The following is a 26,783-nucleotide window of genomic DNA, read 5'->3' as shown; positions in this document are numbered from 1 at the left end:
TACACACACAAAAAAAATAAATAAATAAAACACATACACAATGGCAACAGCCAAACTGGGGATTAAGAACACAGTTCTGCTTAACACTTCTGCTTCATACCAGTGCGTGCTTAGTTCCTAAGTCGTGTCTGACTCTTTTTGACCCTATGGACCGTGGCCCTCCAGGCTCCTCTGTCCATAGGATTCTCCAGGCAAGAATACTGGAGTGGGTTGCCATTTCCTCTTCCAGGGGATCTTCCCAACCCAGGGATTGAATTAGCGTCTCCTGCATTGGCAAGCAGGTTCTTTACCATTGAGCCACCGTAGAAGTATAATAATGGACAATCATTAGGGCTATGTGCTCCCATGGGCACACGTGGAATAATTTTTATTTCAGGCATATGAAGGCATGCAGTTGATTAAAACATACTGAACACATAAAAAATGAATTCTGAATAATTTTTTAGAAAAGAAATAGCCATAGAGATTGTCAGGACATCAAGTGACTCCTTGGAAAATTGATAATTATAGGGAAAGAACTAAGTATTCCTCCTGCCTTTCTGATATACACTGAATTTCAGTGTAACCGAATATCTCTGTGGACAAGGGAAAGGTTGTCAGTGAGGAAGAATTCTAGCAGGGCTAGAACCAGGGAAAGGCGAGGGAGATCCTAGCGTGTGAAATCTATGGATTCTAGTTAAGAGATGCAGGAGTGTCAAAATTTGAAAATTGTTTCAACTATTAGCGAAATAACTGATTAACACAGCGGTCACTAGCGCTTCTGAAATCATTAGGGAAAAGGCTGACAGGAAATGTATAAAGATCAGACAGGCACTATACAAACCCAGGGAACAATCTTTTTCTTAATTTTTTTGGCCATGCTGCAAGGCTTGTAAGATCTTATTTCCCTGACCTGGAATCAAACCCAGGCCCTTGACAGTAAGCTTGGAGTCCTAATGGCTGGACTGCCAAGGAACTCCCTAGGATCAGTTCTTTTTTTTTTTTTTTTTAATTTTTTAAAATTTATTTTTTAATTGGACAAAAATTGCTTTACAATGTTGTGTTGGTCTCTGCTGTACAACACAAATCAGCCATAATTATACATATACCCCCTCTCTCTTGAGCCTCCCTCTCCCCCTCCCACCCTCTAGGTCACCACAGACTGGGTAGGATCAGTCAGATTCTACCACACTGGGTAGGGTCAATGTCAACGTCTCTCACACAGACACACACATACACACACACAAATGGGATAGCAGGACTTCACTGCTTACCCAGTGATTAAGACTCTGCACTTCCAATGCAGAGGATGCAGGTTCGATCCCTAGTCAGGGAACTAAGATCCCACATGCCACACAGTATGGCCAAAAGCTAGACTAAACTAAACTAAACTAAAATACACACAAAAAATGAGAGACTTCCCTGGTGGTAGCAGTTAAGAATCCACCTGCCAAGGCAGGGGACATGGATTGGATCCCTGTTCCAAGATGATTCCACATACTGTGGGGTAACTAAGCCCATGCACCACAACTGCTGAGCCCACGCCCTAGGGCCATGCTCCACAAGAAAAGCCACCACAGTAAGAAGCCTGTGCACCGCAACTAGGGAGAAGCCCCCAGACACTGCAACTGTAGAAAGCCCACATGCAGCAACGCAGACCCAGAGCAGCCCAACGTAAATGCAATTCTTTTAAATGAGATAGCAAATATCATATACCTCCAGACAGTGATGCAGAAAGTGCACAGCACCACCCAGTAAGGATTCTCAAGGGAAAAAAAAAATTGAACCATAATATAATCAAGCGTTTAAAACTGATCTCGGGCCAGCTACCAGGGAAGATGGCTCAGTGGTAAAGAATCCACCTGCCAGGGCAGGTGACACAGGACCAGTCCTTGAACTGGGAAGATCCCACATGCCCCGGAGCAACTAAGCCCATGCACCATCATTGAGCCTGTGCTACAGAGCTCAGGAGCCACAACTACTGAACCCCAAGTGCCCTAGAGCCCACAGTCCACAAGAGAAGCCATTGCAATGTCACATCAGTCGTGTACGACTCTTTGTGACCCCTTGGACGGTAGTCCACCAGGCTCCTCTGTCCACGGGATTCTCTGGGCAAGAATACTGGAGAGGGTTGCCATGCCCTCCTCCAGGGGATCTTCTGGACCCAAGGACTGAAACAGCGCCTTTTACGTCTCCTGCATCGGCAGGTGGGCTTGCTACCATTAGCAGCACCTGGAAAGCCCCAGTGAGAAGCCTGCACACCACAATTAGAGAGTAGCCCCCACTCGCCACAACCAGAGAGAAGCCTGAGCAGCAAGGAAGGCCCAGCACAGCCAAAACTAAATAAATAAAAATTACAAAATTACAAAACTGACCTCTAGGGCACAGGAAATACTGAGCATAAAGGAAGCAATACACCAGATCTCAAAGGAAGGATCTTATATTGGACTTTAATTTCATCAACCAGTCAATGAAAGAAAAAATAAAAGGGGACGAAACTGCTCTAGATTAAGAGAAATGTAAGACTTAAAAGACTTATAAGAAACACAAGAGACATAACCAAATAAAAGGGATCTTGTTTGATCCTGATTTTAAACAGAAATTATATAAAGAGCATTTTTATACAATAGAGGAAATTTGAGTACAGCTTGGTAATTGAATATTAAGGCATTATTTGAAATTTTGTTAGATGGGATAATGGCATTGTGGTTAGGCAAGAAAGTATTTGGATATTCCTTTCGAGGTTGCATACTGAAGTGTTTAGAAGTGAATGGGTATGATGTCTGGGTCTTGCTTTAAAACATTCCAGCAGCAAAACATCAGAAGAGGAAAAGAGTAGACAAAACAAGTCCATGATGAGATGAAGCTGGGGGTGAACACACAGAATTTGTTACATTTTCAGCAAAATCCCATCTTACAGTGTGCAGCCTAGAGAAAGTCTCATAACCGTGCACACGGGCAAGGGTGGGCTCTGTGGCTATGTTTGTACTTTTTTGGTTGCACCTTTTGGGTTAGCCAAAAGGTTCAATGGGGTTTTCCCAATAAAATGAAAATTGGAAATGACTTAAGAGTCTTGTCCATAAGAGACAAATCTGCTAACGGGATGAGCCAGTCCTGTCAGCAGGCATTCCCTCCTCCTCCTACTTAATAAAACCCCGGTTTTATTGATCCCCCACATCAGTGTCTTGTGGATGCATCGCAATGAACCCAAGGCACGCATTGGACTCTCTTTGTCCAGTAATTGATCCAGTGGTGGGCAGGCAACCGACCTGACCAAGGAGAACTAAGGGAAGAGTTTGGTGAGAGGCTTCTGGGGACAATTCACTACTGCACTGATTCGGAGACACATTCTTTCATTTCTGAAATTGGCAGGCTTCTCACAATCAATCTGTCAGAGGACTGCTATGGTATATGAGCCATTCCCCACATGTGTGCAAACTTGATCCAAAAGCCTACTGGTTTGTGACATCTTCTGGTAAGATCCAGAGAATGTCAGAACTAAAACCTACAGAATGGGGCTCCTTAAGATAACTGGTGATTCTATGAGGAGGCTGCTGTCCTGCCAATGTTCCTGGGAGCACAGAGAGAGGTGTCTTGGGGAAGAAGACAGACGGGGAAGGCACTGAATTGAAAAGCAATTTAAAGTGGAACTCTGGTGGGAAGATGTTCTGAAAATGCCATAACTAATTTAGATCATTTCTATTTTCTTGTTTTGTATGCTCAAGAGTAACATACAATATTTTTAAATTTTATGTTTTTGTCTCAAAGAGGTATTTTATAAGCACCAAATAAAAATTCTAAGGGATACGACAGCATTAAGTCAGTTTAATTGTTGGCACTCTTTATTTTTAATAGTAAATTGATAGCATCTTGGGTTTGATGAAACGTGGTACCTACTTGTTAGAGAATAAAGCTAGAAAAGGAAAATGCTTTGCCCTCTTTGTCCGCTTCCTGCTTTGGGTACCAAGACAGGCAAGAGTACGATGCTCAGACTTACGGCAGCTATCTTGGGACCGCAAGAGGAAGACAGACAGAATCCCAGGGACGCCAAATAGCATCTTGACATTGTGAGTCACTGACCTACCACTGAAACAGTCTACCTACAGATTACTCATCAGTGAGATAATTAATGCCTTTTCCTGTGTTTTAATTTTTTTTTTTAATTTTGGCCACGCTGGATAGCATGCATGATCCTAGTTCCCTGACCACACCACCTGCAGTCCCTGTGCAGTGGAAGCATGCAGTCTGAACCTCAGGACCACCAGGAAAGCCCTTTATCATTTATGAGACTTTTATGTAGGGATCATACCACCAAACTATACCTAAGTGATAATGATTTGGTGGAATACTGAACGGTAGTTAAAATAAACTGTACATGTTGTTTAATATAAGTATATATTACATGTTTATGATATACTTTGTATAAATATTATATATTATGAATACATATTTTTTGCAGGTTTGATCCCTGGATCCAGAAGATCCTCTGGAAGAGGGCATGGCAACCCACTCCAGTATTCTTGCCTAGAGAATCCATGGACAGAGGAGCCTGCTGTGCTGCAGTCCATGGGGTCGCAAAGAGTTGGGCACGACTGAGTGAACTGAACTGATGAATATATATTTAAATCTTAAAAAATGCAGTGTTGGGCTAAAATAGTTTCAGAATGGCCCTATCAGTGTGATGTTTATATAAAGTTTAATGAATGAAAATAAATGTTTTTTATGTGTATATTATGTTTTAAACATGGACTTCAGGGAAACATACCATCTTTAGAGCAGTGGCTACCTCTGGGAAGAGAGTAAGGGAAATAAAATCAGGAAGGGAATATAAACTGGACTCATCTATACCAGTGATGATTTTCAAAAGAAAATGTGGCGAACATTGACACTGGTCAAATCTGAGTGGTAAATAAACATCATAACATATTCTGTACTTCCCTATGTTCTAAAATCTCTCATCATCATGATCAAATTTTAATTACTCGATTTTTCCATATTTATAGTTGCAATAATTTCCAGAATTCATGTTTCAGAGAGTAATAAAAATATGTTTAATATATTTTTTCTTCACTTGTAAATTGGAAATATCCTCAAGGAGAAGAAACCACTGAGTCACTAAAAAAAATTTCTACCTTGGCAGTTTGATACAGAATCAGATGTTGGTAATGTTTGTACAACTTTGTGAATATACTAAAAACCATGAAATTGCACATTTTATTGGGTTGGCCAAAAAGTTTGTTCAGTTAATAATGCATTGTTCAATAAGGGTCTTGGTGAAAATAAAAATGTGCCTTTTTTACTTAAAACTAAGCGAACTTTTTGGCCAATCCAATAAAAGGAGATTGAATGGTATGTGCTTATATCTCAGTTTTAAAAATTAGGTGCCAAAAACACCCCAAACCAATGACCTCTTATTTTTCATGCTTCTGGGGGTTGACTGAGCAGTTTTTCTGCTTCATATGATGGGAGCTAGGATCACTCACCTGACTGCATTGATCTGGCAGCTGGTTTGAGTTGGAAGGTTCAAGAAGGCTTCATTGTTATGTCAGGAACCTTGGTGCTGGCTGTCAGTTGGGGCACCTTGAATATCCTTCCCATAGTCTTTAGCAGGACAGCCTTGCAGGATGGCAGGTGAGTACAAGAGCGGAAAAGTGAATGCTGCCATGCCTTTCAAGGGCTAGAACCAAAATTGGCTCAGGATCACTTCTGCATTCAGTTGGTTCAAGCACGTCACAGCTCATCTTCAAAGCAGGGGGAAGAGCAGCACGTGTCTATGGGGATGGGAGGAACTGTTGACAACCATCCTAGGAGACAGGCTTCCACAAGTGGTGAAGACCACAGAGGTTTGAGGCACTGTGGGTACACAGCCATACCATCACTAGCTGGACGTGAACTGACTCGTCATGGCTGGTGACACAGCAGAGACCACTGACATTCTCCATCTCCCACTTCTGAATCAACTCTTCTCCCTCTCTTTAAACGAGGGAGAGCTGCCAATTTTGAAAGATGAGAGACAAGACCCAAGATGTCTTCAATACAGGCGAATTCCAGAAACTTTAAAGCTGAATGTAGAGGTTAAGGTAACAGTTGCTTATAGTCTTGTTACTTGGGAAAATGGGTTAACATCTGGGCCTCATTTTCCTGATCTGTGAAATGGAAAAGGACCCACAGGGGGGACCACATGTGAGCAAGTGCAAACTGGCTCTGCTGACAAGCCTGGAGACTAAGAAAGTGAGACATAATTCTGCTAGCAGAACGTCCCCAGCTGGACATACACAGCTCTCACAGGATATGAACATGTCCAGAGAAGCTTATGCCATGATTGTTGTGGCAACAAGACAGAAACAAAGCCCTCCACATGCACAACAATGATGGGTCACCTCCTTCTTCTGACATGAGAGGTGCTGCCCCTTGACCAAGGGTAACTCCAACCTTGCTCTAATCCTCCTGCCTCCTGGATAAAAACTAAGACACTGGAACTCTGATCGTCTGCTTCCTGAATGCATCCAATTCCAAACTGCCAACCCCCCAACTTCCCTAATCCCTCTTTAAAATCATCCAGCAAGTGCCCCAATTCTATTAATTTCCTGCTAATTCCTTTTTTATTGGGAGGCTCCTCACAGCAGCAAGATCAATAAACACTTCAGGTGTCTTTTTATGTGGGTTCTAACATACTCATTAAAAGACATACTAGAATATTCATATTGACCTTATTAGGCATAGACAAAATACCCAACTACTCAGCAATAAATGAATACCTCAATTATGATACATTTGCGTAATGGTACATTACATAACAGTGAGAAACTAACTTTGCTCAACAACGTGGACAAATCTTGTAAGCTGGAGCAAAAGAAGCCAGATTCTCAAGAAAATATACTGTGATCCACTCTTATTCAGTTTGAAAACAGGTGAATAATCAATGGGGTTAGCCATCAGTTAGGAATCACCCTTGTAGGGGGGATGGGAGGAGGCAGGAGGGGGCTTCTACAGGTGGGTAACCTGTCATCCTTTCTCTGGGTGCTAGTTATGGCGATATGCTGAGATGATGAAAACTCAAAAATCAGTGTTTATGCTTTGTGTACTTCTCTGTGTATATGTTAATATGAATTAGTAGTTTTTTTTTTTTTTTTTTAATGGGCAACCATGTTAAAGGGACATGGAGCAAACCTGAAAAAGCTCCCAATTAACAAAGCTGAAACAATTTGGGCAACAAGATCATGTAATATTGGGTTATAATCACAATATAAAATAAATGTCCATGTAAAGAGGATGTGGTTTATATAGCAATGGAATACTATCCAGCCATAAAGAAGAATGAAATAACGCCATTTGCAGCAACATGAATGGCTAGTCACTTCTGTGGTCTTTCTCCCTAAAACCTATTACCCTAGTCTCACCATGAAAAAACACTGCTGCTTCTGCTAAGTCACTTCAGTCGTGTCCAACTCTGTGCGACCCCCATAGACGGCAGCCCACCAGGCTCCCCCGTCCCTGGGATTCTCCAGGCAAGAACACTGGAGTGGGTTGCCATTTCCTTCTCCAATGCAGGAAAGTGAAAAGTGAAAGTGAAGTCGTTCAGTCGTGTCCGACTCTTCGCGACCAGGCTCCTCTGACCCATGGGATTTTCCAGGCAGGAGTATTGGAGTGGGTTGCCATTACCTGTATAGACCCAAATCCAGGTCCATTCTTCAGAAGTCCTCACCAGTACTCTTCAAAGCTGTCAAAGTCATCAAGAACAAGGAAAATCTGAGAAGTGATCAGTCAAGAATAGCCTAAGGAGGGAACTCCCTGGCAGTCCAGTGATTAGGAATCGGATGGCCGTCTAGGTTAGATACCTGGTGAGGGAAACTAAGATAGCACAAGCCGCGGGGCACAGTCAAACAAAAGCCTAAGGATACATGAATAAATTTAATGTGGCATCTTGGACAAGATCCCGGAACAGAAAAGGGACACTAGCTGAAAAAAAATTTTTTTTTAATTTTTTAAACGCTGAATTTAGTTAATAATAATATATCAACCGAGGTGGTTTCTCATATGTGACAGACGTGCCTCAGTAGGGTACGTCTTGAATAATTATTCAAGATGCTCACAACAAGGGCAACTAGGTGAGGAGTACGCAAGAGCTCCAAGTATCATCTGCAATTTTTCTGTAAATCTAAAACTTCTAAAATAAAATGTTTTATTTTGCTTTCAAACACGGACCCGCAACTGGGCTTTCTCACAAAGCTGTGAGAAATTATTACAGGTGTACAAGCCAAGTGCAAGGCTCAATGCTTAACACATAGATATGAGGTGTAGTTGTGGTTTCACGTGAAATAAGGGACAAGAATTCCAATACTCATCAATTGTTACCAACTGTTATCAGTGTAAGCACAAGGGACCCCGTACAGCCCAGCCCGGCCAGCACACGCGCAAACGAGCGAGTGCGCGCGCGCGCGCACGCCGCGGGGGCGGGGCACCGAGGACGCTGGCGTAGGGCGGGGCCAGGCGCAGTTCCCACGCTGGCCTCGGCGCCCGGAAGTAGTGTGTCAGGGGACTCCGCGGGGCGGAAACCGCGCATAAGTGGAGGCAGTGGCGCCGCCCGGGCAGGGGACGCTGCTGGTGCTGTTGCTAGACGACGCGAACTAGCCTTCGTCACTTCCTTAGCCCGCCGACTGCCCACTCCCCAGGCCGGAACCCGGGGGCCCGGAACCGGGGTGGGCGCAGGCTCGTCCTCCGACGTCCAGGACAGCAGCCAGCTGGGCAGCTGGAGTGGAGGCCACGCCACCTGCAGGGAAGAATCCGAGCCGAGGCGGGAAGATGGCTGCAGACAAGCCGGCAGGTGAGGTGCCCGCGCGCTGGAGCGGCGGGAGCGGGCAGACCCTGCGCTGCTGCCGCGGGGCCCCAGTTGGGGACTTCGTGGCTGCTCTCTTTGGGGCGTGCATTTCTCTCCCGTAGACCCTCCTTCGGCCGCCGCTAATGTGAGTCTTTGGGCCCCAGGTCCAGTAGTTTCTTACCAAGTGCAACACGAAGCCGCTTCTGTTCGCCTTTGCCTTGCTCTTCGGAATTTCTTTGGTTTAAAAAGCATGAGTCTAGATGGCCGTTTCACAGACTTTTCGGCTTCCCACTGGGGAAGGCAGAGCAAGGAAAGTTCACCCCGGAGACGCAGTGCCGTGATGCCCGTGGCTCAGACTACGGCACTTAACTGGGTGACTTCGGCCACACCAGCCTGCCTGTGGTCAGCGACGTCCTGTGTAATTAACTTTGTCGAAACCACTTATTGAAATAGACATAACGTTATCGTGTCTCACTTCGGTCTGTGCTCTCTAGTGCCTTGTTATTTAGAACCTTTTTCCCTCTAGTTCATCAAGATTAATCTCAACGGTTTTCTTTATGGATTACTATTCCATTCCTAGACTCTTCTCTATTTGAGGAATATAAAATTCTTTCCTGCCTACCTCTGGGACGGTCTTGATACCTGTTTCCCGTAAGAAAATAATGTTCTCTGTGGCATCCATCCACGTTTTGTTGGAAGGCGCTTAAATTACGGGTTTTAGAAGTGGTCAACACAGACTTTTTACAATAAAATGTATATATTTTTTAAGAGGGAAAAGAAAATGTGCTCCAGGATTTTTTAATTAGATCCTGATCTCAATAATTGACAAACTGGATTTGATATTAAAGTGAGCCAATCCTGATACATGCGTGTGTGCTCAGTTGCTCTTTTCAACCCCATGGACTGTAGCCCGTCAGGCTCCTCTGTCTATGAAATTTTCCAGGCAAGAATAGTGGATGGCGTTGCCGTTTCCTACTTCAGGGGACCGTGCCAATCGTAATACAGGTACAGATAAGTAAAATCATTAGAACATCTCTTCAGTAATCTAAGAAAAACAAGAGAAAAGATCTAGAAAGCAGGGCTAAGCATTTAGAGCGTGCTAGAGAATTTTAGGTAGGCTGATCAGGAAAAGCCTTTCGTGAGGTGATGGTTGAGCCCAATGAAATGGAGTGAGCCTCATGGAATGGGGAGGGGTGGGTTGAGAGAAAGTTCCACGCAGGGAATAAGCTTGGCCTGTCCAAGTCTGACGGAGAAGGCGATGGCACCCCACTCCAGTACTCTTGCCTGGAAAATCCCATGGATGGAGGGGCCTGGTGGGCTGCAGTCCGTGGGGTCACTCAGAGCCAGACACGACTAAGCAACTTCACTTTCACTTTTCACTTTCATGCATTGGAGAAGGAAATGGCAACCCACTCCAGTGTTCTTGCCTGGAGGATCCCAGGAACGGGGGAGCCTGATGGGCTGCCATCTATGGGTCACACTGAGTCGGACACGACTGAAGCGACTTAGCAGCAGCAGCAGTCCAGGTGTGAACCAAGGGGACCAGCATGTTGCTGTTGTTTAGGTGCTAAGTCATATCCTACTCTTTGTGATTCCATGGACGGTAGCCTGCCAGGCTCCTCTGTCCTCCACTCTCTCCCAGAGTTTGCTAAAATTCTTGTCCATTGACTCCATAATGCTGTCTAACCGTTTCATTTTCTGCAGCCCCCTTCTCCTCTTGCCTTCAATCCTTCCCAGCATCAGAGTCTTTTCCAGTGAGTTCACTCTTCACATCAGGTGGCCAAAGTATTGGAGTTTCAGCAACAATTATTATATACTAATAAATATATATATATTTATTTGCCAATGAATATTCAGGCTTGATTTCCTTTAGGATTGACTGGTTTGAATTCTTTGCAGTCCAGGGGGCTCTCAAGAGTCTTCTCCAGCACCACAGTTTGAAAGCATGAATTCTGAAGTACTCAGCCTTCTTTATGGTCCAACTCTCACATCCTTACTAGAAAAACCATGACTACTAGAAAAACCGTAGCTTTGACTATACATGCCAGTCTATCACTGCTTCCACTTTTTCCCCTTCTATTTGCCATGAAGTGATGGGACCAGATGCCATGATCTTAGTTTTTCGAATGTTGAATTTCAGGCCAGCTTTTTCACTCTCCTCTTTCACCCTCATCAGGAGGCTCTTTCTTTCCTCTTTGCTTTCTGCTATTAGAGTGCTATCATCTGTGTATCTGAGGTTGTTGATACTTCCAGCAGTCTTGATTCCAGCTTGTTATTTCATCCAGCCTGGCATTTCACACGATGAGCTTTGCATAGAAGTTAAATAACCAGGGTGACAATATACAGCCTTCTTGTACTTCTTTCCTAATTTTGCATGTCAGTTGTTCCACGTCCAGTTCTAAGTGTTGCTTTTTAGCCACATACAAGTTTCTCAGGAGACAGTTAAGGTGGTCTGGTAATCCCATCTCTTTAAGAATTTTCCACAATTTGTTGTGATCCACACAGTCAAAGGCTTTACTGAAGCAGAAGTTTTTCTGGAACTCCCTTGCTTCTTCCATGTTCCAAAGAACATTGACAGTTCCATCTCTGGTTCCTCTGCCCCTTTGAAACCCAGCTTGTACATCTGGCAGTTCTCAGTTCAGGTGCTGTTGAAGCCTAGCTTGAAGGATTTTGAGTATTACCTTGCTAACATGTGAAATGAGTGCAATTGTACAGTAGTTGGAACATTCTTTGGTGTTGCCTTTCTTTGGGATTGCAATGAAAACTGACCTCTTCCAGTCCTGTAGCCACTACTGAGTTTTCCAAATTTGATGACATATTGACTATAGCACTTTAACAGCATCATCTTTCAGGATTTGAAATAGCTCAGCTGGAATTCCATCACCTCCACTAGCTTTGTTCGTAGTGATGCTTCCTTCCTAAGGCCCACGTGACTTCACATTCCAGGATGTCTGGCTCTAGTTGAGTGACCACACCACTGTGGTTATCTTAGTCATCATGACCTTTTTTGTACAGTTCTTCTGTGTATTCTTGCCACCTCTTAATCTCTTCTGCTTCTGTTAGGTCCATACCATTTCTGTCCTTTATTGTGTCCATCCTTGGATGAAATGTTCCCTTGATATCTCTAATTTTCTTGAAGAGATCTCTAGTCTTTCCCATTCTATTGTTTCCCTCTGTTTCTTTGCATTGGTCGCTTAAGAAGGCCTTCTGGTCCCTCCTTGCTGTTCTCTGGAACTCTGCATTCAGTTGGGTATTGCTTTCCCTTTGTCCCTTGCCTTTCATTTCTTTTCTTTCCTCAGCTATTTGGAAAGCCTCCTCAGACAGCCACTTTGCCTTATTGCATTTGTTTTTCTTTGGGATGGTTTTGTTCACTGCCTCCTGTACAGTGTTAAAAACCTCTGTCCATAATTCTTCAGGCACTCCAGATCTAATCCCTTGAATCTGTTCATTACCTCCACTGTATAAGGGATTTGATTTAGGTCATACATGAAAGGCCTAGTGGTTTTATCTACTCTCTTCAGTTTAAGCCTGAATTTTGCAATAAGGAGCTCATGATCTGAACTACATGCAGCCCCAAGTCTTGTTTTTGCTGACTGTTTACAGAGTCTGCATCTTTGGCTGCAAAGAACATAATCAGTCTGATTTCGGTATTGATCATCTGGTGACGTCCACGTGTAGAGTCTTCTCTTGGGTTGTGGGAAAAGGGTATTTGATATGACCAGCATGTTCTCTTGACAAAACTCTGTTAGCCTTTGCCCTCCTTCATTTTTACTCTGTGGCCAAACTTGCCTGTTATTCTGGGTTTGTCTGGACTTCCTACTTTTGCATGCCAATCCCCTATGATGAAAAGGACGTCTTTTTTTTTGGTGTTCGTTCTAGAAGCTCCTCTGTCCTTGGAATTCTCTTGGCAAGAATACTGGAGTGGGTAGTCATTCCCTTCTTCAGGGGATCTTCCTAACCCAGGAATCAGTCCTGGGTCTCCTGCATTGCAGGCAGATTCTTTACCATCTGAGCCACTAGGGAGGCCCATAGGTCTTCATAGAACTGGTCAGCTTCAGCTTCTTCAACATCAATGGTTGGGGAATAGACTTGAATTACTATGATGTTGAATGGTTTGCCTTGGAATCGAACCGAGATTATTTCATTGTTTTTGAGACTGCACCCAAGTAATGCATTTTGGACTCTTGTTGACCATGAGGGCTACTCAGTTTCTTCTAAGGGATTCTTGCCCACAGTGGTAGATGGTCATCTGAATTAAATTCACCCATTCCCCTCCATTTTAGTTCACTTATTCCTAAGATGTTGATGTTCACTCTTGCCATCTCCTGCTTGACCACGCCCAATTTATCTTGATTAATGGACCTAACATTCCGGGTCCCTATGCAGTATCCTTATCTACAGCATCAGACTTTACAGCCACACGCATCCATAGCTGAGTGTTGTTCCCATGTTGGCCCAGCCACTTCATTCTTTCTGGAGCTATTGGTAATTGCCCTCTGCTCGGAGAAGGCAATGGCACCCCACTCCAGTACTCTTGCCTGGAAAATCCCATGGATGGAGGAGCCTGGAAGGCTGCAGTCCATGGGGTCGCTAAGAGTCGGACACGACTGAGCGACTTCACTTTCACTTTTCACTTTCCTGCATTGAAGAAGGAAATGGCAACCCACTCCAGTGTTCTTGCCTGGAGAATCCCAGGGACGGTGGGGCCTGGTGGGCTGCCGTCTCTGGGGTCACACAGAGTCGGACACGACTGAAGCGACTTAGCAGCAGTAGCAGCTTCCCAAGTAGCATATGAGACACCTTCCAACCTGGGGGCTCACCTTCCAGTGTCATATCTTTTTGCCTTTCATACGGATACTCATGTCCATGGGTTCTCCAGGCAGGAATACTGGAGTGGGTTGCCATTTCCTCCTCCAGTGGACCACGTTTTGTCAGAACTCTTCACTGTGACCCATCATCTTTGGGCCCTGCATGGCATGGCTCATAACTTCATTGAGTTGCAGAGCCCTTTCACCACAATAAGGCTGCTATCCATGAAGGGAAAGGTGACCAGCATATTCCTTCTCAATTTACGACATTGTCTCTCCCCCAGCTTTACCATTCCTGCTTGTCCATATCAGTGCCCTTGCCTGGAATGACCTTTTAGCTCTGAAATCTATCTAGGTTTCAAGTCTTACCTCCGTTATTCTTCTACTTAATCATTCTTTGGTTTGCCAGAATCGAGTGCCAAGCCCTGCCTTTGATGTTGAAGAAATGGATGTGACACAGCCCCCGCTTTTGACGGTCTGCTCTTCAGTCTGTTAGAGACAGCCCTGTAATAGTGACACTCCCACTTGGGAAGAGCTATTAATGTGTGTCACAGAAAAATAGGGTTTAGAGTGATTGTTGCTTTGATTGGTGTAGGCTTATAGCCCACACTGTAGGAAACTTCCTGCCTGGATAACCAGGTTGACTTTGTATTAAGTAGGTAAGGATAGAGTTAAATAAAACAAAACTGGAAGCCCAGAGACTGAAACCAGCTAATGTTGTGGATTAATTTATTCAGTAATATTCACCAGTTTAGCCTACCCTGCCAGGCGCTGCAAAGTGTCTGTCCTCATGGAGCTTGTAATATACATGAAAGGCAGATAAATATGTGAACAATGTAAGAAATAATTAGGATTTCAAGCTGTGATAAATTGTGAAGAGGGACTCTCCTAGGGATTCAGTGGTTAAGAATCCACACTTCCTCTACAGGGAGCGTGGGTTCCATCCCTGGCCAGGGAACTAAGATCTCACATGATGCATGGTGTGCCCCCCCCCCGGCCAAAAGAAATGTGAAGAGAAAATAAGAGGGTAAAGGATAACTGAGAGCAGGGATCCTACTTTGAGTGGATTGATAAGAGGAGGAAGGGCTCTGTTAGAGACGACATTTGAACAAGACCCTGACGATAAAGAGCCAGCGGGCCGAATGGGGGAAGAAGGATACAGGTGGGAGGAGTATCCACTGTGCAGACCCCTTGGACAGCAGGAAGACCCCTGGAGCCTAAGCACCGTGAGGACAGGCACGTTTGTCTGTTTAGTAGTGTGCTACCTCCAGCTCCTAGACCAATAGCTGGTGTATCAAAGCACTCAGCATATTCATAGCCTAGTCAGCAGAGGAAGCATAGCAAGAGGCGGTTAGAATTGTGGCAGAGGCCAGCTTCTTCCAGCCTTGTACAGGCCATGGAAGAAGGTGGGATTTCTTTCTAACTAAAGAGGAGCCTTAGAGATTTCGGCAGGGGCATCCAGGACCTTTTAGTGGCAGCGTGAGAGATCTAGTTCCGACCAGGAAGAGAACCTGGGCACCCTGCCTTGAGAGCTCGAAGTCTTAGCCACTAGTCCATGAGTTCTTGTTTTAAGTGAGCCAGCTAAGTGATGAAGAGTTAGGAGCCTGGGGTGTGAAGTCAGACAGCCTAGGTTCATCCTGCTTGTGCTACTTGTTATTTGTGTGACCTTGGGCAGATTTTTTTAAGAAACCATTTTTTTAAGCCTCAGTTTTCCTGTGTGGAGAAAGAGAATGATTATATCTACCTCACAGTTTTGGAAAGGGCTCAGCGTAGGCCCTGGTTTTTAAAAATGCCGACTAGTATTACTTTAGGGTAGGGGTTGATGGAGAAGAGGGGCAGGTGTGAGAATCTTTGAAGGAGTGAAATTGGCAGAACTTGTGGATGACTCGGACTAGTTGGTGAGCATGAAGCCTTGCTCTTTGAAAAAGGCTCTAAATTGAGCCTGTTTCTTCATTTGTAAAATGGGGGTCCTAATAGTCTTTTAGTTTATTCCTAATAGTTTCCTGATTTATTTACCTCACCTGGTTATAGCTTGTGACGATCAGCTGAGGTGAGGTGTGTGTTTGCTGATTACGTGAAAAAGGGAAAGACGACCAGATGAGTAATAGGAAGTCAGGAGACGAGTATTTAAAGATGGCTTTGAAATCTTTTTTTTTTTTTTTTTTGGCTTTGAAATCTTGAGCCAGGATGACTGTAAAAATGGCAAGAAGACATGAATGGACCTGGTGACCGTCATATAGAGTGAAGTAGGTCAGAAGGAAAAAGACAAATATGTATTAACGCATACACGTGCAATCTGAAAAAATTGGTATAGACGATTTTATTTGCGAAGTAGAAATAGACACACTGACATAGAGAACCAATACATGGACACCAAGGGGAAAGGAGGAATGTGGGAGGAGCTGGGAGACTGGGGTTGACATGTATCACTACTGATACTATGCATAAAGTAGAGGACTCGCGAGACCTAGTGTGCAGCGCGGGGACTCCGCTCGGTGCTCTGTGGTGACCTCCATGGGAAGGCAGTCCAAAACGAGGGGATATATGTATACGTACAACTGGTTCACGTTGCTGTGCAGTAGAAACTAACACAATGCTGTAAAGCAGCTATACTCCAATAACGGGTTTTTTTTTTAAATGGTAGGAAGAACAAAATGAGAGAACTTTAAGCCAAGGCTACTTTTATTTTAAACACCCCCAACGTTTTGATTGTTATTAAGTATATGAGGTAAAAAACATGAAGTCCTCTATCACTTCTGCACAGTCTCACTCTCCAGGTAACTGAGTTTGTGTGTTCTTCCAGACCATCAAATATATATTCATACACACACACACACACACACACACGTATCCGACTCTTTGCGACCCCATGGACTGTAGCCCTCCAGGCTCCTCTGTCCATGGAATTCTCCAGGCAAGAATACTGGAGTGGGTTGTCATCCCTTCTCCAGGAGATCTTCCCCACCCAGGGGTTGAACCCCAGTCTCCCACATTGCAGGCAGATTGTTTACCACCTGAGCCTCCAGGGAGAACCGTATATATGTGTATGCCAAAGAAGAAATAAACTGTGCAATACTATCTTGCCATTTGCTTTTTTCAAGGTCCAATAAGGAATCTGGGTTTTGTTTTTTAAACCTTTTTATTTTTTAATCAAAGTGTAGTTAATGGAGTCTGTACATAAATTATCTTTAAGTGACCTACATAGGATATTTTAAGTGTTTTTAAGATTTAAGAATTTAGTCTTATAATTCCAATTTAAAATGTATAATTGAGTAAATAATTGACTTAGAGTTGTGATTGTAAATTGAAGCCTTTATATTATTGCATGCACATAATTAAAGAGTCACTGTTCTCATAAGCTTAATTTTTTAGATTTATAAGCTATTTGAGTTCTTCGGAAATTTTGTATTTTTAAGTCAAAGATTGTTGCTAAAATGGGTTATATTAAATTATTTAAAGTGGTTAAAATTTTATGTTTGAAAGTGTAAGTGAAATCAAACATTCATCACAGCCCTTTAAAATGAAAACTCCAAATAGAGTAAGATATCTAAGTTGAATGTAAAAGTTTGAGGAAAAATCTCAGCTTTCTGAGCTCATAAATTAATAAGTATTAATATCTGAAAACTATAGTAAATCTATGCCCCCAAACTACTCAGGTATGAAAATAAAAATGCTTATCTGCGCTGGTAGTGTTCTGCTTCGCCTGTCTTCCCCAGAGTGTGCTTGCTTTTCTCTTCTTTATCTCTTCTGTGTTCAAGTCTGCAGCCTTGCTGGTCACATGGTCCTCCTCTGCGGTGTGGAGGAAGCAGCCATCGTACGTAGGACTTCGTAAGACAGGTGTACTTGTTCCAGTGATAGAAAACCACGTGTGAGGCTTGTGAACCTTGGCTGGCTGGTGGCTTTAGTAAACCTGAATTATTTTTCTTTGAAATGGCATCTTTCTTATTTAAAATTTTCCTTCACAAAGGCATCAACATTGTTTTGCAAGTATAGCAGCAGACTTCATTAGGCCTTCATTTCTTTTGTCCTGGGGGAAAATTTTCTTTCCTTGAACCTCATCGGAGCTCTATTTGGAAAAGTGTAACTTGTATGGCAGATCCTCCTCCAATCAGAATTGAATTGTTAACATTCTGTACTGGAATCTGTCTGGGCTTTCAGTTAACTGACTTTTTTCAGTTTGGGGAAAGTGGTGTGTTTCTTTTCTACTTAGTTTAAACCTAATTGTTTGGTTAGAAATGAAGCCTGTTGGCTTAAAAAACGTCAAGGTTTGTGTGCCAAAGAGCTCTGTACGCCTCCATGGTCAGCCCTGTTCATTAGGCCAGAGTAGAAGGAAGGTCAAGCTTATGGATGAACGGTCATATAATCTTTCAATTGGCAACGGAGACTATTTCTGGACAAATAAAGACACATTGTGGAATTATGTGCAGACTCTTTCTGGTAAGAAGTCAGTTACCTCTAAAATGAATGTTTTAGAGACTATTCCTTGGAGAAAACTTGAAAAGTGCATAAAGATAAGGAAAATAAAAATAATAATCTCATTGAAGTAATATTTTTTTCCCTTAAGTTTTATCTTGAAGTAAAAGAATGTAAGTAGAATAATGGCTGGTTAACATGTAAGACGGAGAAGGCAATGGCACCCCACTCCAGTACTCTTGCCTGGAAAATCCATGGACAGAGGAGCCTGGTAGGCTGCAGTCCATGGGGTCGCTAAGAGTCGGACACGACTGAGCGACTTCACTTTCACTTTTCACTTTCATGCACTGGAGAAGGAAATGGCAACCCACTCCAGTGTTCTTGCCTGGAGAATCCCAGGGACGGGGAACCCTGGTGGGCTGCCATCTCTACAGTCACACAGAGTTGGACACGACTGAAGCGACTTAGCAGCAGTAGCAGCAACATGTAAGAGGCTGTTTATGAGCTCAGATCTCTAAAATGTCTGTTTCAGAGTCTTTTGTCAGCCTTAGAGTCTAGCTTATCAATGTGCTTCTGTCCTTATTTAGAGGATTTTAGATTTACTTTCACTTTTCACTTTCATGCATTGGAGAAGGTAATGGCAACCCACTCCAGTGTTCTTGCCTGGAGAATCCCAGGGAAGGGGGAGCCTGGTAGGCTGCCGTCTATGGGGTCACACAGAGTTGGACACAACTGAAACGACTTAGCAGTAGCAGCAGCAGCAGGGGCTTCCCTGGTGGCTCAGTCTCCTGCCTATAGTGCAGGAGACCTGAGTTTGATCCCTGGGTGGGAAAGATACCTTAGAGGAGGAAACAGCCACCCACTCCAGTGTTCTTGCCTGGAGAAGCCCATGGACAGAGGAGCCTGGTGGACTTGTGGGCTACAGTCCATGGGGTCGCAGAGTTGGACACAACTGACGTGACTAAACCACCATCACCACCACAGTTTCTAGAGGATAATGATAGCAGTGGCCACATGAACCAATCTGTTCTAGTGGAAAGTAGAAGCTTAACTCTTCAGTGACTTGGTGAGTTGTCTTGTGTTTCCCTCTGCCCTGTATTTATAAATCACAATTTATAAATGACATTAGGACCCAGAAGCCCTGTTAAAGAATGTCATCTAATGTCGGGAGGCTGTATTTTTAGAAGAAGCTGTGGAGATAACTTGACGGCAAACTAAGAATTTGGGGTATTTGGTTTCAGTTTAGTGTACTTCTGTATGAGGGGAGATACGTCAGGTTTCCTTTAAGAATTTTTTTAAGTATTAATATCTATGCTCATTGTTAATATGTTGACTCTACCTAGAGTTGAGGTTCCATCTCAATCTAAACTCATACTTTGCTTTTTGGGGATCCTGAAATCCTGTGTCCTTAGTTTTACACATTTTAAAGAAATTGGTTTTTCCTGTAATTGGGCACTTGAAAGTTTTGCCAGGCAGGTGTATTGTGTAAGCAGTTGACTTAACAGAAACTCACTGTTACTAGCTTTTTAATGAAAAAGCTGTTTGACAGAGTCTTCTCAAACCAGTGAGCTCTCTTCATCAAACTATTAGTTTTTCCTCTCTGTTAGGACTCAGTTCTTATCTATCTGTATGCCAAGTGGAAATGAAATACTAATTTATGTAACTTTAATTATCAGAAGTAACACTTCTTTAAACCCAAATACCAGAATACCTCTTTTTTTTTTGTTAGCAGATCTAAGTCTTAGATAAGTTCACAAGTTGCATTTTGTTTTAAAGTATGTGGTGATTCTCAAGAGTATTCAGTCTAAGAATAGGGGTTTCACAGTGATCTAAGGAGCTGTTCACACTAAATGCAATTCATTGTTTATTTGTATATTTAAAGTGCAGAAATAAGTATTTTGTTTAAAAAAAGCCTATCACAGAACGAGAAAGTGGGAAGGAAGCTAGTATTTAGTTACATCTCTAACCAAAGAGATTGGTGGTCAAGGGGAGACCAGACTGGAAATGTGACTAATTCTAAGACACGTGTTTTCACTGTACTGTGACGATAGGGAAACTGGAGTCTTTACTGACTGTTGTTATGTGCCTGGCCAGGGCTTCCACACGCTCATCTCACACACCAGCAAAGTAATGCTCAAAATTCTCCATGCCAGGCTTCAACAGTATGTGAACCGAGAACTTCCACATGTTCAAGCTGGATTTAGAAAAGGCAGAGGAACCAGAGATCAAATTGCCAACATCCATTGGATCATCGAAAAAGCAAAAGAATTCCACAAAAACATCTACTTTTGCTTCATTGATTACGCCAAAGCTTTTGACTCTGTGGATCACAACAAACTGTGGAAAATTCTTAGAGAGATGGGAATATCAGACCGCCTGACCTGCCTCCTGAGATCTGTATACAGGTCAAGAAGCAACAGTTAGAACTGGTTGTGGAACAACAGACTGGTTCCAAATAGGAAAAGGAGTACGTCAAGGCTGTATATTGTCACCCTGCTTATTTGACTTATATGCAGAGTATATCATGCAAAATGCTGGATTGAGTGAAGCACAAGCTGGAATCAAGATTGCCGGGAGAAATATCAATAACCTCAGATATGCAGATGACACCACCCTTAGGGCAGAAAGTGAAGAACTAAAGAGCCTCTTGATGAAAGTGAAAGAGGAGAGTGAAAAAGCTGGCTTAAAACTCAATATTCAAAAAACAAAGATTATGACATCCGGTCCCATCACTTCATGGCAAATAGATGGGGAAACAGTGACAGATTTATTTTGGGGGGCTCCAAGATCACTGCAGATGGTGATTGCAGCCATGAAATTAAAAGACGCTTGCTCCTTGGAAGAAAAGCTATGACCAACCTAGACAGCATGTTACAAAGCAGATACATTACTTTACTGACACAGGTCTTTATAGTCAAAACTATGATTTTTCCAGTAGTCATGTATGGATGTGAGAGAGTTAAACTATAAAGAAAGCAGAATGCCGAAGAATTGATGCTTTTGAACTGTGTTGTTGGAGAAGACTCTTGAGAGTCCCTTGGACTGCAAGGAGATCAAACCAGTCCATCCTAAAGGAAATCAGTCCTGAATATTCATTGGAAGGACTAATGCTGAGACTGAAGTCCAATACTTTGGCCACCTGATGTGAAGAACTGACTCACTAGAAAAGACCGTGATGCTGGGAAAGATTGAAGGCAGAAGGAGAAGGGGAATACAGAGGATGAGATGGTTGGATGGCGTCACCGACTCGATGGACATGAGTTTGAGCAAGCTCCAGGAGTTGGTGATGGACAGGGAAGCCTAGTGTGTTACAGTCCATGGGGTTACGAAGAGTCTGACGTGACTGAGCAACTGAACTGAACTAAGGGCTTCCTAAAATCAGCTCTTTTGACACTGGGTTCTTTGACATGCTCCTGGAAAACAGTTTTCTAGGCCATTATCAAAAAATAGCAGGACTTCCCATGTAGTCCAGTGGTTAAGACTCCACACTTCTGCTGCAGGGGGCACAGGTTTGATCCATGGTCAGGGAAATAAGACCCCACATGCTGAGCTGTGCAGCCCCACCAAAAAATGCTCATGCCATAAGGGTACCTATGGTTTAATGAACTCTCACAAATCCAGAAGCAACCCACCCCCACCAGCCCCGCCATAGTTTTCTCTGATAGATCTGCAGTCACTAGACCCCTTATCTTCTAAACCTTACGTTAGTTTTTAGACAGACACTTATTTATTTAATGTTTGTTTTTGTTTATTTGGCTACACTGGGCCCTAGTTGCAGCTTGTGGAGTCTAGTTCCTCCACCAGGCATTGAGTTCCTCCACCAGGCCCAAAACCCAGCCTCCTGGATTGGGAGTGTGAAGCCTTAGCCACTGGAACACCGAAAGTCCCTAGGCAGGCATTTAAAAATAAAACTTAAAAAAAGTGATCAATGATCATTATAAAAATTTAGACAGTTGTTAAATGCAAGTTTGTGTGCCTGAGGCACAGTGAGGCCAAACCAAGATGTCAGAGTTTGGAGCAGAAAAAGATTTATTGCAGTGCCAAGAATGGAGAATGGGTAGCTTGTGCTAAAAAAAACCCAAACTCCCCCAACAGTTTGTAGCCAAAAGTTTTTGTAGGCAAAACCTGGGTTGAGACCTGCAGGGTTTGTGGCTTTCCTCTGATAGGCTGGTGCTGAGGTAACCAGAATCGTGTGCTCAGCCTGAAGTTACCATCCTCCATTGGGTAGGGACAGAGTTCCTGCAAAAGAACTCAGAGATACATATATTCCTTGAGCAGGAACCAGGGCCCTGCCCTGCTGTTTCTCGACTGCTCTGTCTTCCCTGTTTGCTGTTTGAATCTGCCCTGCTGTTTGAATCTGCCCTTTGAACTTAAGGAAGATCTAGGAGTCGGAAGCTTTTTCCTACAAGCAAGAAATGGGACAGGACGTGGGGGTGGGGGGGTGGGGGGGAAGGGTCGGAAAGTTTTGTATCCAGGAAAACACCATAGACAGAGCCCTCCTGGGTCTCACAATTAAGAGCAATAGGAAGGAAAGTCATATCTCTCTCCTGTCCCATTCCCTGAAGGTAACGACTACAAACTGGATGTTAATCCTTCCAAATGTTATTCTGTATACATTCAGAATATCTGTGTATTTTTATAAAACATGGAGCTCTGTTGTATAAAACTGTTTGCAGTCTGCTTTTTCTATTTAAGAAGATGTTGAGGATGTTTCTCCACGTCAAGGCATTGTCAGGACTCAACTTGTAACAATTGTTTAGTGTGCCATTGTATTTCTATACCACAGTTTACTTAGCAGTTTTCTTAACTGAAGGATGTTTATTTCTAGTCATTCACTATTATAAACAGCGCTGCAGTGAGCATCTTTGTGTATTTGTAGAGTGAATACCTGGAAGTGGGGTTGTTTGGTCAAGAGGTTGTACATGGACAGGTATTGGTGATTACTTCCCAGGAGGTCTGACCAATTTACACTCAGACTCGACAGGTGTTGTCCTTGAGTAGTTTAAAACTTGCATTAGCTGAGATTTTTGCATTTATTTGGGAATTTTTTTTAAATAAAAAACTAATTTTTAAAACAGTAAATTGTAGGGCAGAAATAATATATACAGAAACTTCTATTAAGGAAGCTTTTTAAATGTATTAATCCTGGCTTTTCGATTTCTAAGCCTATGAAAGCCTTCATTGCTTGGTAATTACCTATGAATTCTTATCGGTGTCATTTTCTCATTGTTAAATGTTACTACTTTCTAACTAGATGATAAACTTCTTGAAGGCATCTCACATGTGCTTATAAATTCTTCGTGTCTCTAGCGCCTAGCATAGGTTCTTGAATACATGAGATTTGGGGTGTATTGCTGTGGTGGGAGGCAGATCTAGTTCTTTTTTTTAAGACAGGAGTTGTTCATTTTTCTTTCCTTCTTTCTGGCTGTGCTGGGTGCTTGTTGTGCGTGCAGGCTTTGTCTAGGTGCAGCTGGTGGGCTCTAGAGCGCTGACTCAGTAATTGTGGCGCACGGGCTTAGTTGCCCCGTGGCATGTGGATTCTTCCTGGACCAGAGATCGAACCCATGTGTCCCCTGCGTTGGTAGGCAGGGAAGTCCCAGGTCTGATATTTTGAAGAGAGCACGATATTCTCAGCCTGGATGTCCTAATGGACAGAGCTATAATCCTTATATAAAGATTTCCACAGCAAAGGGAGACATTTTTTAAGTTTTTGAAAGAATGCTTCATTCCTCAAGTATAACATTAGTTAGCAAACTTCCCTGATGGTTCAGTGGTTAAGAATCTGCACTTCTGATGCAGGGGGCAGGTTTTAATTCCTGGTCTGGGAACTAAGATCCCACATGCTGCATGGCCAAAAAATAAAAATAAATACAAAAAATACCAATTATTCATTGTAGCTGAGAAAGGTCTGACTTTGGCAACTCCAGGAGGAAGAAGACAATTAAGAGGAAAACTCGGGACGCGTTCACTGGACAGCTGTTACTTCTAAAGAACTATCAAACTTGTGTGTTTGCAGATCAGGGAGCAGAGAAGCACGAAGGGCCAGGCCCGTCCTCTGGGATCACTGATCAAGAGAAGGAGTTGTCCACCAGTGCTTTCCAAGCTTTCACAGTAAGACACGGTTTCTCTTAATCTGTTCCATTTTTAGAATCTGTCAAGCATGAATATTTTCACCGTGAATTTATGATCTTTGCTCTGTACTAATTTAAGAGTTAGCTTCAGAGAGTAGGTTTAGGTTTAAGTTTCTTTAATTTTAGAGTTTAAATATCGTGAAAGGAATGGGAATAATAATAAATAATAATAAGCCATTGCCAAGTTTTTGTGTTTCCAAAATCATATCACAGTTTTTTAATTGATGTGACTATTATTTCATCTAGTGACTTTAGTATATTTAGGGGGATTATATCTTTGTAAAAGCTTTTAAATGAAGATGAATGAAATATATTTGGAAATGAATGTAAAGTTCTTAAAGTTGGTATGTGATTTTGTTTGTGTATTTTTGTTTTAGGCTGGAAATTACGATGTCTGTCTGCAACATCTTACCTGCCTACAAGATATAAACAAAGATGATTATAAAATAATATTGAATACAGCAGTAGCTGAGTTTTTTAAAAGTAACCAGACAACAACAGATAGTTTGAGACAAACACTTAACCAGCTGAAGAATCAGGTAATACCATACATGAATTTCATTATAAGGTATTGTGGTGCTCTCTATGAAATTAAATTAGTTAAGTAAAATTAATGTGACTTTTTATTTGATATTAATAGCACAATTTCTAATGTATCTGCAACATTTGTATTAGTTTTATTTGTATACAATTTATTTTCTAGGAAATGAAGGTATGCTATGTGATTTTATGTTCTGATGCGTTTCAAACTTGAACAGAATAAGCTAATATACAAAATCTGAATGAGCTTTGGAGTTTTGAGAAAGAATTAGAATAGAAATATATGAAAAATGTAGCTGTTGAGATTATAATCTTATAGCTTAAAGATCTGATTATTAATAATAATGTCATTGTTTTAGCATTTGGGGTCAGGAAATGATTAGTCTTTTAAATAGAAGATACAACTTATTTACGGTTTGTGACTTGCCTTGGTCATTGGTCTGGTCATAATAGCATCTCAAGGTTAGACTTTTGATACTGAAGAGGGCTGGTGGCAGACCTTCAGTGCTGACCGCACAGTGAGACCTTACGTAACTAAGAACCTATGTCTGACATCTCACTTATTCTTCCCAGCAGCCCGATGAAGTAGCTACTACATTTTTTTTCTCATTTAATAGACTTGAACGCTAAGGTACGGATGACTTGTGTAAATTGTCCAAAGACACAAAGCTTTTACGTAGTAAGAGCTACATGAACCCAGTTCTGTTTGGCTTTTGAGCCCCCGTGCTAAATTCATGAGAACCACCATACTGTAGCGTGTCTGCGGGCCCAGTCAGTCAGTCGCGTCCCACTCTTTGAGACCCCATGGACTGTAGCCCATCAGGCTCCTCGGTCCATAGGACTTTTCCAGGGACGAATACAGGAACAGGTTGCCGTTTCCCCCTCTAGGGGATCTTCCTGACCCAAGGATCAACCAGGGATCCAACTACTAGAACTTGCATCCCTAGAGCCGGTGCTCCACAATGAGAAGCCCCCGCTCTGCGACTGGGCAGGAAGCCCCGCTCTCTGCAACTGCAGAAGGTCTGTGTGCAACGGTGAAGACCCAGCACAGCCAGAAATTTACCAAAAAACCTATAGGTCCTATTGACAGTGTGGGAGATTTTAGATTAAAAATGTTGGCCTGCGTTCCTGCTTATTCATTTAGATTCTCGCACCTTTACTCTTTATTTTCTCACTGTTAGAACACAATCTCCTTTGATTGTTCTATAGGTACACTCGGCTGTTGAAGAAATGGATGGGTTGGATGATGTTGAAAACAGCATGTTGTATTACAATCAAGCAGTCATCCTGTATCATCTGCGGCAGTATACAGAGGCCATATCCGTTGGCGAAAAACTTTATCAGTTCATAGAACCTTTCGGTATGTCATCTGTCAAGAAATTTGCCTATCTCCTCACACTTGCAAAGGTCTGTGATACTTGTGTCTAGATAACCTAAATCAGAATCCTTTATGAGTGTTTAAAGAAAGAAAAAGCAGTGTCAGATTATCTTAATGGTTAGAAAAAAAAAATTCTATCACTTCTAGATAAATCTAGGTTTTTCTTTAATATCCTGCTGTTACCCCCACCCCAGTCTTTGAAGATAACTGTTGGAAATGCTGTTTCTGATTGGAAAGATTCACTGATTTTTTTTTTTTCTTTGCTCTTTAAACACTGCCTTCGTGTACCTGATCCTTTCTTTCTTCACTGCTGTATTAAGGAAGGAGTGTTTTGGAAGTGAGGGGGACAGGGTAGTATTTTACTTCATATATTGCCTAATTGAAATTCTTGTAGGTAATCATAGAGTAGATCATATAGAATACAATTAGCCTTTTGTTAACTAGCTTACAGTTACCGGCCTCGAATAAGAATGCTAAGAAAAGTAAGGACCACTGCTCTGCGGTGACCTGAATGGGACAGAAATCCAAAAAATAGGGGTATATGTTTAAGTATAGCTGATTCACTTTGCTGAACAGCAGAAACTGACACAACGTCGGAAAGCAACTATACTCCAGTAAAAGTTAAAGTAAGGGCACAGAAAGAAGAGGGCGTGAATAAAGCACCAGCAAAGCTGGACCTAAGAATCGTGTAGAGAGGGCTGTTGGCTTCCAGCCTG

At 42.7% G+C, this 26,783-nt stretch overlaps 1 protein-coding gene across 2 annotated transcripts in view; it reads left to right on the top strand.

The window, feature by feature from the left end:
* Window positions 1–8,528: 8,528 nt before the first annotated feature.
* CNOT10 (CCR4-NOT transcription complex subunit 10) overlaps window positions 8,529–26,783 on the top strand; it is a 58,537-nt gene continuing 40,282 nt past the window's right edge. For both annotated transcript variants that reach the window (XM_027522784.1, XM_027522783.1), the window contains exons 1-4: window positions 8,529–8,803; window positions 24,035–24,129; window positions 24,527–24,688; window positions 25,899–26,049. In XM_027522784.1, coding sequence (XP_027378585.1) covers window positions 8,782–8,803; window positions 24,035–24,129; window positions 24,527–24,688; window positions 25,899–26,049 — 430 coding nt within the window. In that variant the 5' untranslated portion in view covers window positions 8,529–8,781. The remainder of the gene's footprint in view (window positions 8,804–24,034; window positions 24,130–24,526; window positions 24,689–25,898; window positions 26,050–26,783) is intronic.

This window comes from Bos indicus x Bos taurus, chromosome 22, assembly GCF_003369695.1.
Source record: "Bos indicus x Bos taurus breed Angus x Brahman F1 hybrid chromosome 22, Bos_hybrid_MaternalHap_v2.0, whole genome shotgun sequence".
Classification (NCBI taxonomy): Eukaryota; Metazoa; Chordata; class Mammalia; order Artiodactyla; family Bovidae; genus Bos; species Bos indicus x Bos taurus.
Note: the sequence above shows the minus strand (reverse complement) of the source record. Positions and strands in the feature narration are given on the sequence as shown.